We start from the raw sequence: 13,965 nt of genomic DNA on the forward strand, positions 1-13,965 counted from the left end.
AAAGTTTGGGTGGGGTGGGGGGGGTGCGTGACCTATAAAAAGTGTGCAAACGAAGACGAGACGATCACTTGAGAGAGAGAGTGCAGGTAAGTGCGTCGCGTTCACTGACGACATTTTTACGGATTTTCGGAATTTTGAATCGCCACATCTGATTCCTTATGACGAGTCACGTGGGCTCCCTGCTATTGTGCTGGCTCTCGCTGGCGGTGGCGATGTGCGCGTGCGTCCAACTCAACTCCATCCGAACGGTGCTCGTGCACGAGGTGCCGGGGGAACTGACGGTGAGTGCGCGCGCGCGCGCGTGGCCGTAAGATTTCTTTCTCGGTATCTGTGGGTGGCAAGTTTTACATGAGCGTAGTTTGTGCGCAGTTCCATCAGTGCATCAGCGACCTGGAGTGCAGTGAGGGAAGCTACTGCCACGCCCCTTCCAGAGGCCCTGCCCACTCCCGCTGCCAGACCTGCAGACGCAGGAAGAGGCGTTGCCATCGAGAAGGCATGTGTTGCCCTGGCAACCGTTGCAGCAACAGTAAGACAGCGACAAATGCGTGTTAATGTTTTGTTGCGATGTGACATTAATGGTGTCTTTTTTCAGGCGTGTGCGTCCCTGACGACGACACGATGACCAGCGAGCATGCGGTGCCTGAACACTCCGACGTGACGGCCTGGAGGAAGAGAGCCAGAACGGACGCTAGGACAAGTTCCGGTAAAGGTGAGTGTCATATAAAGCGGGAATGGCTCGCGTGACGTGTCACTAAGCGTCTTGACGTCGCTGTCCTAGGTCAAGTGGGCGACCCGTGCCTCGGCACTTCGGAATGTTCTGAGGGCCTGTGCTGCGCTCGCCACTTCTGGACGCGCATCTGCAAGTCGGTCCTATGGGAAGGTCAGGTGTGTTCCCGCCACGGAAGGAAGCGGCAGCGCGGCCTGGAGCTATTCCAACGCTGTCCCTGCGCACGAGGACTCACCTGCCGCACCGGAGACCACGCCCCTCCGCCCTCATCTACGCTACTGGCGGCTGCAAATTCCAAATTTGGGGCACAATCCTCCTTTGCCCCGCAGAACAGACTCCACGTATGCCGCAGGAAGTGACGCTATGGCTAAGTTCACACATTTAGCTCAGTGGTATCTAAACTGGCAGAATTATTTTTTCTACTTAATCCGACAATCGCTTCAGGTTCCTTTCAAATGTTTGTTACTGGAAGAAAAAAGTTGACACCTTTCAAGGCATTGCTAGCATTAGCTTGCTGGCTATGTAACCTGTGCTAATGAGCTATTGTGATGTCCACAATAAACAAGACCCAACTCAGCTAGCTTCCTGTTTGTGAATCAGAAGTACAGTAAACCTCGGATATATCGGATTCAATTGTTCCCACTGGTTTTGTCCGATATAAGCGAAATCCGTTATATGCGTATACCGGAAAATGTCCGTTTTACGCATATATGGGATTTATATCCGGTATATGCGTAAATGGGATTTTATCCGTTATAAAAAGGCACTTCCTTGACTATGTTTCCAATGTACCTGGACGCGCAGGCAACGCTGCAAACGCTGCAAATGACGTCGTATAGCGGCCTGTCACGATTCGGCGAATCGGAGCGCCACGATGCGGCCATCCGATATATGCGGGGGAAATTTAATGGAAATGCATTGGAACGGGACTGGAGATTTTGTCTGAAATAGGCGAAATCCATGATAAAAAATCCGATATATGCAATGAATTTTTATTGGAAATGCATTACAGAAAAATTGGTTCTTTTTTATCTGTCCGTTGTGAGCGAATTTCGGATATATCCGAGGTTTACTGTAGCGTCGTGAAAGCAACATAAAACTGAGGAACGATTTTCTTAAGGGTTTCTTGTTGATTAACGTTTAAACATTGGTTCCATCACATTGATTACGTTAAGGCAAACATGGTCGGGACAGTAGTTTGATACGTTTATTTTCTCTGTCTATCCAATGGTGCAATTGGTAAAGGACGGTGCCCTGCACAGTCCCTTCCCCTTCACCTGGAAGCCACACCCCTTGTAGTTGGCCACACCCCTGGCATCCACCTGCAGGCCGGGCTGAATGCGCTCCCACACTCTCTGTTTAGGCCGCAGCTCTTGGTCAGGCTCACCTGGGCCACACAAGCACGCTTATGAGTCAGCATTTCTACCCATCACTCACATGTCTCTAACAGGATATTTACCGGGAAAGTCCAGGCAGGTGACTCTGTCTCCAGGGATGGAGCTTGTGGGTGGGGCCAATAGCTCAACACCGTGGTCGGACTGAAAGCACCACAGAATTCGAGCCTGCGAAGCCACGCCCTTCAGTTTGCAGGCCTTTATGTTGCATAGCAACACAGCAAGAGCACCGTTGAGCTGATGAAAGACAAAAAAAAAAAAACAATGTAATGGACCAAAGATGACTTGACTGACAGAAGACGAAGAAAACTCACATCCTTTCTTGCTAGCTTGCTGACCACCGTGCGGGGGACTTTCTCTCCCACGTCTACTTCCTGTATGGTCAGATTGTCTGCCAATGGGTGGCAGTCAACTCTTAGGATCCGCCCAACTCGCAGGTCAAGGCAAGATACGTCAAGTGGAAGATCCGCCTCCACGGGTGGACCAGCAGGAAGAGCTGAAAAACAGGCAGGTCAGTTTTTATGTTTTGTGTTCGGACTTTGGCAGAGACTTTTCTCCTTATTGCTTGTTTGCAACAATGTGCTACAATTGTTGTGTTAAATTAGGCCAGTGCGTCAAATAATGAGCATTTGTGCATTTGGAAGCGAACCCTGAAAGCAGTTTTAGATGGCTTTAGATGCCCATTGTGTTTTTAAAAAAATACTTAGTTCCACTGACATCCACCCAATCTTCAAGATTTCACTGTTACGCAGAGCAATTCATTCATTCATTTTCTACCGCTTTTTCCTCACGAGGGTCGCGGGGGTGCTGGAGCCTATCCCAGCTGTCTTCGGGCGAGAGGCGGGGTACACCCTGGACTGGGCGCATATAGACAAGCAACCATTCACACTCACATTCATACCTATGGACAATTTGGAGTGGCTAATTAACCTAGCCTAACCTATTCCTACCTTTTGGAATGTGGGAGGAGTAAACCGGAGTACCCGGAGAAAACCCACGCATGCACTGGGAGAACATGCAAACTCCACACAGAGATGAATTTAGTTTAGCTTTCCTAAAGAGGTAAGGATCAGGCAGAAGTGGTTGGAGTTACTGGTTCCCGGCTAGTTTTGTGAACATGGGCCAATATGAAGCTGGACTATCCGCCAAACTGTTCCTGAAGACCAACGCCTTTCCGACATTACTTGGTCATGTTGAAGAGTCAGTAGACCGAGCTGTAAGTTACCATTTATCAGTGTAATGTTTGCATTCATGAGTGGGTTAATAATCGTTTTTTAACGCATTTCCTATTGTAGTGGCTATTTGTCCTTCACTAAAATAATAAACGTAACTTATGCTATAATCAAAAGGCCACTGATGCACCATGGGTTTTGTTTTACGCAGGCAAAAGAGTCATTGTCCAAACAATCTTGTTCCGTTTCTTCTTCTTTCCGTTTATTACCGAGCAAGCAAACAAACAAACAAAAAAGCAACAAGGGCCTTTTCCTGTTGCCTCTCTTGCGCTGGTACAAAAACCATAGGCCCACCCCGGTGCATGCTGGTCCTGTGAGCACTGTCTACCTAAATATATTGCAGGTGCCCAGGGTGTTATCCAATGAAATAAACCCAGAAATTAACTACTAATTAACCCCAACAAAATATGATAGATAAACAAAATAAATAAATAACAAGAAAATATTATCAAGTAATCCAAACAAAACAACAACAACAAAAAATAAATCAACAGATATCAGAAACCTAGGAACACACTAATAAATAGCTCCTACACCTATTTTCATTTTGGAGTTCCAAGAATATTTGAACTTTGGTTGTGGTAGAAAAATTGCAGTTCAAGCATGTTTAGAATGGGTTTGGTCGTTTTTGGTGGTCTTTGACTTTTTTTCTCCTTTAAAATGGACTTTCCCAAAATCCCTTGCTTGCCCCCATCTGTTTGAGCCCATGGCGACTGCGACTGTATGTGACATCATTTGAAACCCATGCAATTTCCAATGGCAATGGCTAGCTAGGGGAGCTCCCCAAACACCGACACTGTCATAACTGTCATAATTGTCACGTCATCTGCTGCTTCTCACCTCTCCTGTCTCCTCTCCGCCTGCGAGTCGACTTGCCCACCTGCTCCAAAGCGCCCGAGGGGGATGGGGATGCAGCTGTGTCCTCCGCAAATGAGGGAGGTTGATTGACAGGTGTGTCGGGGGTGTGGTTTGACAAGAGGGCCTTCGCTGAAACAGACGGAAAGACTCGGTGGTCTTTTGACAAGAAACAGAAAAGTCACAAACGTACCAACACGTCTTCTTTGTTTGTCCTGAAGCTGAAGTCGCAGCTGCTCGATGTCTTTCTTCAGTTTACCATTTTCCACCATCAGCTTCTTCTGCTCACGCACAGATGACTGCAACACTGAAGTCGACACACCGGCAGGGGCGCCATTTTGACACATTTGTCACTATGTGAGTTATCTCCCTAAGCTAAGCTAAGACGGTTTGAAGAGGTGAGCGTCTTACAAGCTTTCTCTCTGGTGAGCAGAGCGTGAGTTTGAAAATATTCCACCATTTTCTCGCCGTCTTCAGGATCCAGCTTCATGAGCGCCGCTGCGAGGCTAAAAGGAGAACGACACGCATTTTGAACGTTTGCAAGAGACTGCATGCCCTCACATGCTAGGTATGTGACAGCTGCACCGGCTAGAAATAACCCCTTCTGACAAGCACATGTACTCCAATTCTATTCAGCAAAAAGTCAAATAAGCAATAAGGAGTGACACCGGTTACGATTCCACTCCATGTGTAAACACACTTTATATTTACGCGTGTGTTTTTTCAAACTCACAGCCACCTTCCTACCTGGGATGAAACATCTTGTCCGGGTCCATGTCTCTCAGCTCCCAGCACAGTGCGTCTGCAGCCGACAAAGATGTTTGTCCATCAGCTGTCCGGATCTGTCTTCAGCTCCAGGCCACGCCTCTCTACTGGAGGTCAGAGGTCAAACTCCTCCTACAATGACCATCAGTGACGCTCCTTATAGGTCACACACTCATATATGAGCTTTGTTTTGTTTTTCAAGTGTAGTAACATGTAATACAGTATACGTAAGATACATTATAAATAATCCAAAAACACTATAATACACACACAAAGGGAAAATACCGTAATCACATAAACACTGCAGGATCAAAAACTAACACAAAAAAGTCTGCAAATGCAAGTTCACAGAACAAAGCTGGTAAAAGTTAGCCAGACCATCAGGGGCCTCAGACCTGTTGGACGGCCATCTTTAAAGACATAAGTGGGATTCCCAGAAGAAATTCGACAAAGTAAAATGTTAAATACAACCTATGAAAGTTAGCTAGTAAGCTAATTTTGAGGAGTTTGTTCTTTTTAGGAGACTTGAAATTGCTGTACATTTTGTGTGTTGGGTATGTGGGCTCCCTTTTATTTTTTAATGCTTTTCAGTCGCCTTCTGGACAGCTGAGGAGATGGGTAGATGAGGGTAGATGTAGATGTGCACAGAGAATAAACGCCCTCTGTGGCTGGCAAGAGAACTGCAGTTGTCTCGTCATTTACAAACATAATTGACAGCCCCAGTATCTACATAATTAAATATGTAAAGAATATAAAAAACCTGCAAGTGTGGGTTGGACCACACATGGTATCATTCATTACCACCTCACTAATCAATGAATTACCATTCCATTAAGTTGATTTAAAAAAAGTTATTTTTTCATGTCTATAAGGAACAACAGAAATTTGATGTAAAAGTACCTATATTATATAGATGTTTCACTGAAATGTTTTTCCCACAATGCAACATTCATTTCAGTAATGGCATTGGTAATATATTTTATCGTGTATAATCTAAATTATCATCACTTATTTATCATTAATTCAACTAATCTCCCAGAGAACCAAATTAGCTTTAAGCTATATTATGTGGGAGTCTCATGCTAATACACTTTAGGTCAAATACACTGTCCTGTTTATTTACAACCAGTGTTAGAAATCGGTGTCTTTGTTTTGGGGGGGTTAAAACATGACAAAGCTGGTCTTTTGAGCCGTCTATGAGAGCAATTAATGGCTGAAGAGTGTGACTAGGAAATGTTTGCTATACAATGTTGCTTGTTTCTGTTAACCATCATGGCGGACAAACCCGCGAAGGGCTTACTTACGGAAGTGGATGTCGAGTCAACCGCCTACTTTGACTGTAGAATCACCGTTGCTTACTTTCCCTTCAGCAAATTTGACTACCCCAGCTGTGTTTGAGCTAAGAGCACTCTCAGGTGGAAAGAGGTAGAACTGCAGCCACATTTCATTATACTCACGTTAAGATTTTTAATACACAATAGTTCACACCCTAAACAAGTGCAACCACCAATTGTTTATTTCTAGGACATTTCGCTGGTTGGTTACGGAAAAAAACGAATTTGGCCGAACTCAGGTGAGTCACGGAGGCGGTACCGGAAAAGGCCATAGTTGTGCCACAGCTGCGCGTTCACATCGAAACCACACGAGCCCGAGCGCGTCCACACTGACCAAGTTTACCAAAGAACAGGAAGAGTCCACAAGAAGATTCCAGGGTGGAATAATTTACACAATTGTTTTTCTTCGCTTTGAGACGTCTTCAGTCCGTCCAACAGGTGCGTTTCTCACTTCCGGTCTGACTCTCCCGCAAGCCTGCGCTCGTTTTTGTATTATTTCTCTAACATACGTTTCGAGTGAGAGAAACACGATTAAGTCCTTTAATTTCGGTCTCCAGTCTCTTCCATTTCGTAATTCACCCGATGACCGGAAACCTCTTGTTTGGTGAAGTTAGTAAATAAAACAAACACATACTTTTGATGGAGTTTGTGGCCAGGCCAGTAACGTCAGGCCGGCTGTCGCTGAATTGGCCTAATTAGAATCTCCTGACATTGATTTGAGTACAAGAGGCGTAAACAAGAAGTGGTGCGAGATGTCTTGACCACAGTAACGCGTATGTTTGTTAAACCACTAGTTTGTATCGATATACTTTGTCCTTTTAAACCCAACTTAGACTTTTTATAGTGTGCGAACGAGCATGCGCAGTGGAGAGGCTGCAGAGACATTTAGCGGTAAGGACAGTGTTGTGTTTAAAATTGTGTACGAAATCACTTCCTGTTGGGGGTCATTGTGGCTGCCGTGTTATTTATGAAAACTTTTGTTGTCTTTCAGGTGTGTGCCTCACCTCCCTGAGTCCACCTTATTGACCAATCAGTTGGGACCAGCCAGAGAGGCTCGTCATTAGCGCTTGGACTGGTCCGACCATCCAAAGTCCAAACGAGTTTCATGGCGGCTTCGGGTCTGATCCAGGACCAAGATGACAACGACATACACCCCCACGTGGAAGTGGACGTAACTACGACAACTTCATCCGAGCCCGCTCGACCCAACGGCAGCCCTGAGCGGCCCGCAGCCCCCCCACCCACAGACTCGTCCAATGGCAGGAGCAAGCGCAGCAGGCTGAGCATTCTCATCCAGCAGAACCAGCTGGTCCAGACTCTGAGCAGCGGTCTGAGACGCCACTGTGATTATGTGAAGATCTCGATCCCCAATGAGCGCACCGATCATCTCCCCAAGGAGTGGTGGAAGACAGGCGTGGCTTTTCTCTACGCTGTCTGTAACCTGGTCTTCACCACCGTGGTCATCACCATCGTGCATGAAAGGGTCCCTGACAAGTCCGTGAGCCCGCCGCTGCCCGACAAGTTCTTCGACTATGTGGAGCGCGTTCCCTGGGCTTTCACCGTTACTGAAGTCAACGGCCTCATCTTGATGGGACTCTGGTTGGTCCAGTGGCTCCTCCTCAAACACAAGTAAGAACGCCATCATGAGCGCGGAAGCGCCACACCCGCTAACCGCTAACCCGTCTTCCTCCTACAGAGCCATTATTGGTCGCCGCTGCTTCTTCCTCATTGGAACGTTGTACATGTACCGCTGTGTCACCATGTACATCACCACCCTCCCCGTGCCAGGCAGACACATGGTGTGTGCGCCCAAGGTATGCATGCGCACACACACACACACACACACACACACGTCATCCATGTCATTCTGTATGTTTATTCATGTGTAAGTGTATTACTGCGTTTTTAATTTTTTGCATGTTTGTGACACCTGAATGTTCCAGATCATCAAACAAATGTAAATATTAGTCAATGAAAACACAACTGAAGACAGATTGCAGTTTAATAAAATGAGACAATTTATTATTAAGGAAGCAAAAAAACAAACTTACATGGCCCTGTGTGAAAACGCACCCTAAACCTAATAACTGATTGGGCCACCCTTAGCATCAACTGCAATCAAGCGTTTGTGTCTGCAAATTATTTGCAGTGAAGCACCACAGCATCTCAACAGGATTCAGGTCAGGACTTTGACTAGGCCAATCCAAAGTCTTCATTTAGTTTTTCTTCAGCTATTCAGAGGTGGACTTGCTGATGTGTTTTGGATCATTATCCTGCTGGAGAATACAAGTTGGTTTAAGCTTCAAGTCACAAACAAATGGCCGGACATTCTCCTTCAGGATTTGTTGGTAGACAGCAGAATTCATTCAGTTCCATTTATCACAGCAAGTCTCCCAGGTCCTGAAGCAGCAAATCAGCCCCGGACCACCACACTACCACCACCATATTTTACCGTTAGTATGATGTTCTTTTTCTGAAATGCAGCATCACTTTTACACCAGATGTAATGGGACACAGACCTTCCAAAAAGTTAAACCAGGGGTGGGCAAACTTATTTTGTCTCTAAAAGTGTCATACAATCAGCTATATGTTCTTTTGTCCCTTTTTGCAGGAGCACTGTAAACATAAACACATCAATAATGAAATAAAATTCTACAGGTTCTTTTACTGAAGAAGACATCCGGAATGTGCATGAATAACGGATGTGAGATATACAGTATGAACTATGAACGTTAAAACATTGTCTATTAAAAAGCATGTGAACGCCCCTCCTTTTTTACTTCCCAGCCAATGCAGTGGGTTTGGATGAGTTGTGTGTCGCATATTTGTTGATTTGTGTTTGTTTGGCACCGTGCTGGATCGCTACTTGTGAAAAGCTATTTAAACCATCCAGAGATTGTCTCAGATTGACTGACTCTGACTACCTGCAAGTCATGTTGTTAGCCCCGTGACGGAGCCATAATCTTCCTACATTTTTTTGGATGTAGTTGTGGGGTCTTTTGTGACCTGTTGGATGACTTGTCACTTCGCTCTTGGGGTATTTGGTTAGCCAGCCACTCCTGGGAAAGTTCACCACAGTTGCATGTTCTCGCCATTTGTGGATAATGGCTCTCACTGTGGTTGGCTGGAGTCCCAAAAGAAAGGGTATTTTATAACCTTTCTCAGTGAATCTAAGTTAAGTTAAAAACTGCATTTTGTGTTCAGTTGTGTTGTCGTCGACTAGTACTTAAATTTGTTTGATTATCTTGAAACATTTAAGTGTGAAAAACATGCAAAAGAAAAATCAGGCAGGGGGTAAACGTTTTATGACACCATAGTATATATCAGTGCCTCCCTAAGTGGGGTACACCAATTTCCACGTGAATAAAAATGAAAAACAATATCTTCAATATTTCACGTTAGTGTGCAGGAGTAGGGGGTACATGGCTTCTGAAGTACATGACTGTAAAAAGTTTGGGAGGCACTGGTATATATACTGTGTGTGTGTACTGTGTATGTGAGTACAGATATATATTTCATATGTATGTACAGAATGTGTGTGTGCGTGCATCTTGCAGCTCTACGATGACTCAACCGGAAAGATTTGGAGGATTCTGAGGCTCATCTCAGGAGGAGGTTGACTCGATTCTTTTTTTGTTTTTGGCTGAACTTTGTCAAGCACAATTTGTCCTAATTTGTGTGTGTGTGTGTGTGTGTGAGCATGCAGGTTTGTCTCTGACAAGCTCTCACATGATGTGCGGCGACTTCCTGTACAGCGGCCACACGGTCATGCTCACCTTGTCTTATCTTTTCATCAAAGAGTGTGAGTTGTCTTCATGCGCATGTCGAGGTGTGGCGTTCACGTGACGGTGACGTGACTTTGTTCTGCACAGACTCTCCTCGCTGGATGTGCTGGTATCACTGGATGTGCTGGCTGCTCAGCGCGTCTGGCGTACTTTGCATCCTAGTGGCGCACGAGCACTACAGCATCGACGTGCTGGTTGGGTACTTTGTCACTACCAGGGTGTTCTGGTGGTACCACACCATGGCCAACACACATGTAAGCCACACACACACACATCTACATGCTAAAGTTGTCAAAAAAAAATTAATTGCTTCCTGTCAGGCTCTGCGTCAGGCACCCAATAACTTCCTGTCACGGACATGGTGGAATCCTGTGTTCAACTTCTTGGAGAGAAACGTTCAAACGACTGTCCCCGTCGTTTTCTCATGGCCGTTGCCGTTGCCGTCTTCATGCAGACAACGTTACAGGATCGTAGAAGGAGGCAGGGACGAATGATGGACGATTTTTTTTTTTTAAAAGTGTCTTACTCATTTGTGACCAGTCCATCTTTGTTGACACTCCTCTTAGACTGCCATGCTAACAGCAGAACGATGTTGTCCTTTGTGACACTATCGAAGGGCTGCTAGCCTGCTCGCGTTCTACTGATATCTCGTATTTGGGCATTGGTGTTGTACATAGCGTTTTTCTGTGCATAATTGTTAATTATTATAATTATTGACTTTCTTCTGCTACTTTGCATCGGACGCTGGAAACTACTGCGAAGAGTTGGCTTAATAAAGTTGTCACGTGCGTCCGTGAAGATTGACTTGTTTTCCCTCCCCTCACCTTTTAATGAGATGTGTGTGATTGTTGATTGTTATTGTTAATTTATGCAAGTTAGTAATTGACTGAACATACAGGCAACATCTAAACGCTGCAAACAGAAACGATCCAACACCACAAACATATATAAGCAACATATATATATATATATATACACACTGTAGGATAAAAACAAGTGCAAAAGAAAAATGCTTCAAATTCCAAGAGAAAAGCTGCAAGTTCATATAACAAAACAACAGGTTTTCCAGGCTACCGGTAGCAGCCAGAGCAGACATGAGCAATTAAAATTGTTACGTTTCTTTACAGTATGTCTTTGTTAAACATCAATTTAATAATTGATGAAAAAAAGTTGAATTTTTGGAGTTGATTTTTTTTTAACCCAGACTACCTCATGTGTTAAGGACTACTACCAGGCAGTGCCATATTTGGGGGTCGATTCCATGGGTGTTCAGGGACCTGCACTGACACACCCCCGGAGTTGGTGAGTTTTTTTCTTGTATTACCCGCCGTATGTGGCTCACAAAAGAAGCTCTTGTTGCATCCGGTAAACAGTTTTTGATAAAAACTGTTAATAAAAACTAATTAGCGTTAGCTAACCACCTTTCCGTTCATCATTCACCGTGTCTGCTCGTCGAAAACAATTCCAAGCGGCGCCGACGCGGTTACGCGAAAAAAGCTTTCTTTTTATAAGTCAGGGTTAGATAGGCTTTATCATACAACGTTTTTTATATTTTTTTCGTAAAAAATGACCGTGTTTAACCGTGAAACAGCGGAGACGAGGTCAGCAGGTCACTCAGTCGACGTGGTTTATTTAAGCCTGTCACGAGGGGACGTGGGAAGGAGGACCCAAAGGCAGAGTTGGCAGGTACTACACGAGGGTGAAGGTCGGTACACGGTAAGTCAGTCCAATAAGGCAAAGGTATCCGAGAGCGGCAGGCAGGAGGGGTGGTCGAAAAGCAGGCAAGGGTCGAAAACCAGGCGAGGCGATAACAAGGAGTGCTAGGACGAGACATGAATGTACAACGAACTTGCACCAGACAGGAAGCATCGGAGGCAATAAATAGCAAGAAGGTAATCAGGTGATGAGGGACACCTGAGCGCAATCAGGCAGGAGGCGGTGTCTCCAAGGTGAAGGCGGGGTAGGCGATGACAGGCATGACAGAACCCCTCCCTCAACGGCCGGCTCCTGACGGCCCAGGAACCTCAGGGTGAGCTAAATGAAAGTCTTCGATGAGGGAGGGATCCAAAATGAACCGGGAGGGTACCCATTGGCGTTCCTCAGGTCCATACCCCTCCCAGTCGACGAGATACTGCCAACCTCGGCCCCGCCGTCGGGAAGCCAGCAGTTTCCTGACTGTGTAAACAGGACCTCCATCAATGATTCGGGCGGGCGGCGGGTGGCTGGTTGGTGGGACCAGGGTGCTGGTCTTTGCAGGCTTGATCTGACTTACATGAAAGGATGGGTGGGTTCGCATGGACCTAGGTAGTTTTAGACGAACGGAGACAGGATTAATCACTTTGGAGATTGGAAATGGGCCAACGAACCTGGGGGCAAGCTTCTTCGACTCCACTCTCAGAGGAAGGGTCTTGGAGGATAACCAAACTCTTTGGCCCACCGTATAGGCAGGAGCAGGAATTCTTTTGCGGTCTGCCGCCACCTTGTAGATATCAGACTGTCTTTGAAGGTTGTTGCGAGCCCTCTGCCAAACTCTCTTGATGCGCCCCACCAAGGCCAAGGCGGAGGGCACAACGGAATCCTTGACGAGCGAGGGGAACAAGGAGGGTTGGTGACCAAATACCACGTGATGCGGAGACATACCGGTGGATGCGCTAGGCAAGGTGTTGTGGGCCAACTCCACCCACACGAGTTGTTTAGCCCAAGAAGAGGGATTTTGAGAGGCGAGGCACCGCAACTTTGTCTCGAGCACTTGGTTGATCCTCTCTGCCTGTCCATTAGACTGGGGATGAAATCCAGATGAGAGACTGACTGTGGATCCCAGCAAAACACAAAATTCCTTCCAAAACAAGGAGACAAATTGAGGACCACGATCGGACACTATGTCCTGCGGGAAACCAAAAATGCAAAATATATTGTTCAGCAGTGCCTCGGCCGTTTCTTTGGCAGAGGGAATTTTAACAAAAGGAATGAACCTTGACATCTTGGAAAATCTGTCCACGACTGTGAGTACCACCGTCTTCTCCTCTGACGGGGGCAGTCCACAAACGAAATCCAACGAGATATGGGACCAGGGCCGGTGGGGAATAGACAAGGGCCTGAGTTCTCCCATGGGTTTCTGTGGTGAAGATTTGTTAGCCGCACAGACAGGACAGGCAGAGACATATTCAGAAACATCCTTCGCCATGTTGGGCCACCAAAAGCGTTGCTGGGTTACAAACATGGTCTTTTTCACCCCCGGGTGGCATGAGGTCTTATTGGTGTGAGCCCAATGAATGACTGAACCCCTCATGGTTTCCACAACAAATAATTTATCTGGAGGGCAGTTTGGGGGCCGAGGCACTTCAAGTCCTGCCTCCCTGACCTTATCTTCTATTGCCCACTGCACGGCAGAGACAAAACATGAGTTAGGTAGGATGGTTGCGATCTCAGGTTCCTTTTCCGACGGGAAAAAAATACGGGACAAAGCATCAGGCTTGGTGTTCTTGGAACCAGGACGGTATGACAAGGTAAAATTGAAACGGCTGAAAAACAATGACCACCTAGCCTGTCGAGAATTTAATCTCTTGGCGGATTTGAGATATTCCAGATTTTTGTGGTCAGTCCATACCTGGAATGGCAGCGTAGACCCCTCCAGCCAGTGTCTCCATTCTTCGAGAGCCGTCTTGACTGCCAATAATTCACGATCCCCAATGTCGTAATTGCACTCTGCTGAAGACAATTTTTTTGACAGAAAGGCACATGGATGCAGTTTACCGTCCTTAGGACCGATCTGGGACAGGACGGCTCCGACTCCAATATCTGACGCATCCACCTCAACCACAAACTGCAGATGGGGATCAGGGATGGCAAGCACCGGGGCTGTGGTGAAACCAT

At 46.2% G+C, this 13,965-nt stretch overlaps 3 protein-coding genes across 5 annotated transcripts; 2 read left to right on the forward strand and 1 right to left on the reverse strand.

The window, feature by feature from the left end:
• The first annotated feature begins 107 nt into the window (after window positions 1-107).
• LOC131125291 (dickkopf-related protein 2-like) lies at window positions 108-1,303 on the forward strand. Its single transcript, XM_058066702.1, has 4 exons — window positions 108-281; window positions 370-526; window positions 593-709; window positions 779-1,303. The coding sequence occupies exons 1-4, from the start codon at window positions 159-161 to the stop codon at window positions 1,084-1,086; spliced, it is 705 nt and encodes a 234-aa protein (XP_057922685.1). The 5' UTR covers window positions 108-158; the 3' UTR covers window positions 1,087-1,303.
• A 483-nt stretch (window positions 1,304-1,786) lies between these two features.
• Window positions 1,787-6,520, reverse strand: LOC131125289 (aminoacyl tRNA synthase complex-interacting multifunctional protein 1-like). 2 transcript variants are annotated; one of them, XM_058066701.1, is made up of 8 exons: window positions 6,278-6,520; window positions 4,956-5,080; window positions 4,620-4,714; window positions 4,402-4,515; window positions 4,194-4,340; window positions 2,436-2,617; window positions 2,187-2,358; window positions 1,787-2,114 (listed from the first exon to the last, which is right to left on the reverse strand). In XM_058066701.1, the coding sequence occupies exons 2-8, from the start codon at window positions 4,982-4,984 to the stop codon at window positions 1,948-1,950; spliced, it is 906 nt and encodes a 301-aa protein (XP_057922684.1). In that variant the 5' UTR covers window positions 4,985-5,080; window positions 6,278-6,520; the 3' UTR covers window positions 1,787-1,947. The 2 variants fall into 2 exon arrangements, with proteins under 2 accessions (XP_057922684.1, XP_057922683.1); XM_058066700.1 differs by having other exon boundaries at window positions 4,956-5,105.
• Window positions 6,521-6,544: 24 nt separating this feature from the next.
• LOC131125288 (phosphatidylcholine:ceramide cholinephosphotransferase 2-like) lies at window positions 6,545-10,899 on the forward strand. Of its 2 annotated transcripts, XM_058066699.1 has the most exons (8): window positions 6,545-6,745; window positions 7,152-7,198; window positions 7,299-7,936; window positions 8,004-8,121; window positions 9,865-9,922; window positions 10,014-10,109; window positions 10,180-10,346; window positions 10,413-10,899. In XM_058066699.1, exons 3-8 carry the CDS (start codon window positions 7,413-7,415, stop codon window positions 10,584-10,586), a joined length of 1,137 nt encoding a protein of 378 aa, XP_057922682.1. In that variant the 5' UTR covers window positions 6,545-6,745; window positions 7,152-7,198; window positions 7,299-7,412; the 3' UTR covers window positions 10,587-10,899. The 2 variants fall into 2 exon arrangements, with proteins under 2 accessions (XP_057922682.1, XP_057922681.1); XM_058066698.1 differs by lacking the exon at window positions 7,152-7,198 and having other exon boundaries at window positions 6,548-6,745.
• Window positions 10,900-13,965: the final 3,066 nt, after the last annotated feature.

Source organism: Doryrhamphus excisus, chromosome 3 (assembly GCF_030265055.1).
Source record: "Doryrhamphus excisus isolate RoL2022-K1 chromosome 3, RoL_Dexc_1.0, whole genome shotgun sequence".
Taxonomy (NCBI): Eukaryota; Metazoa; Chordata; class Actinopteri; order Syngnathiformes; family Syngnathidae; genus Doryrhamphus; species Doryrhamphus excisus.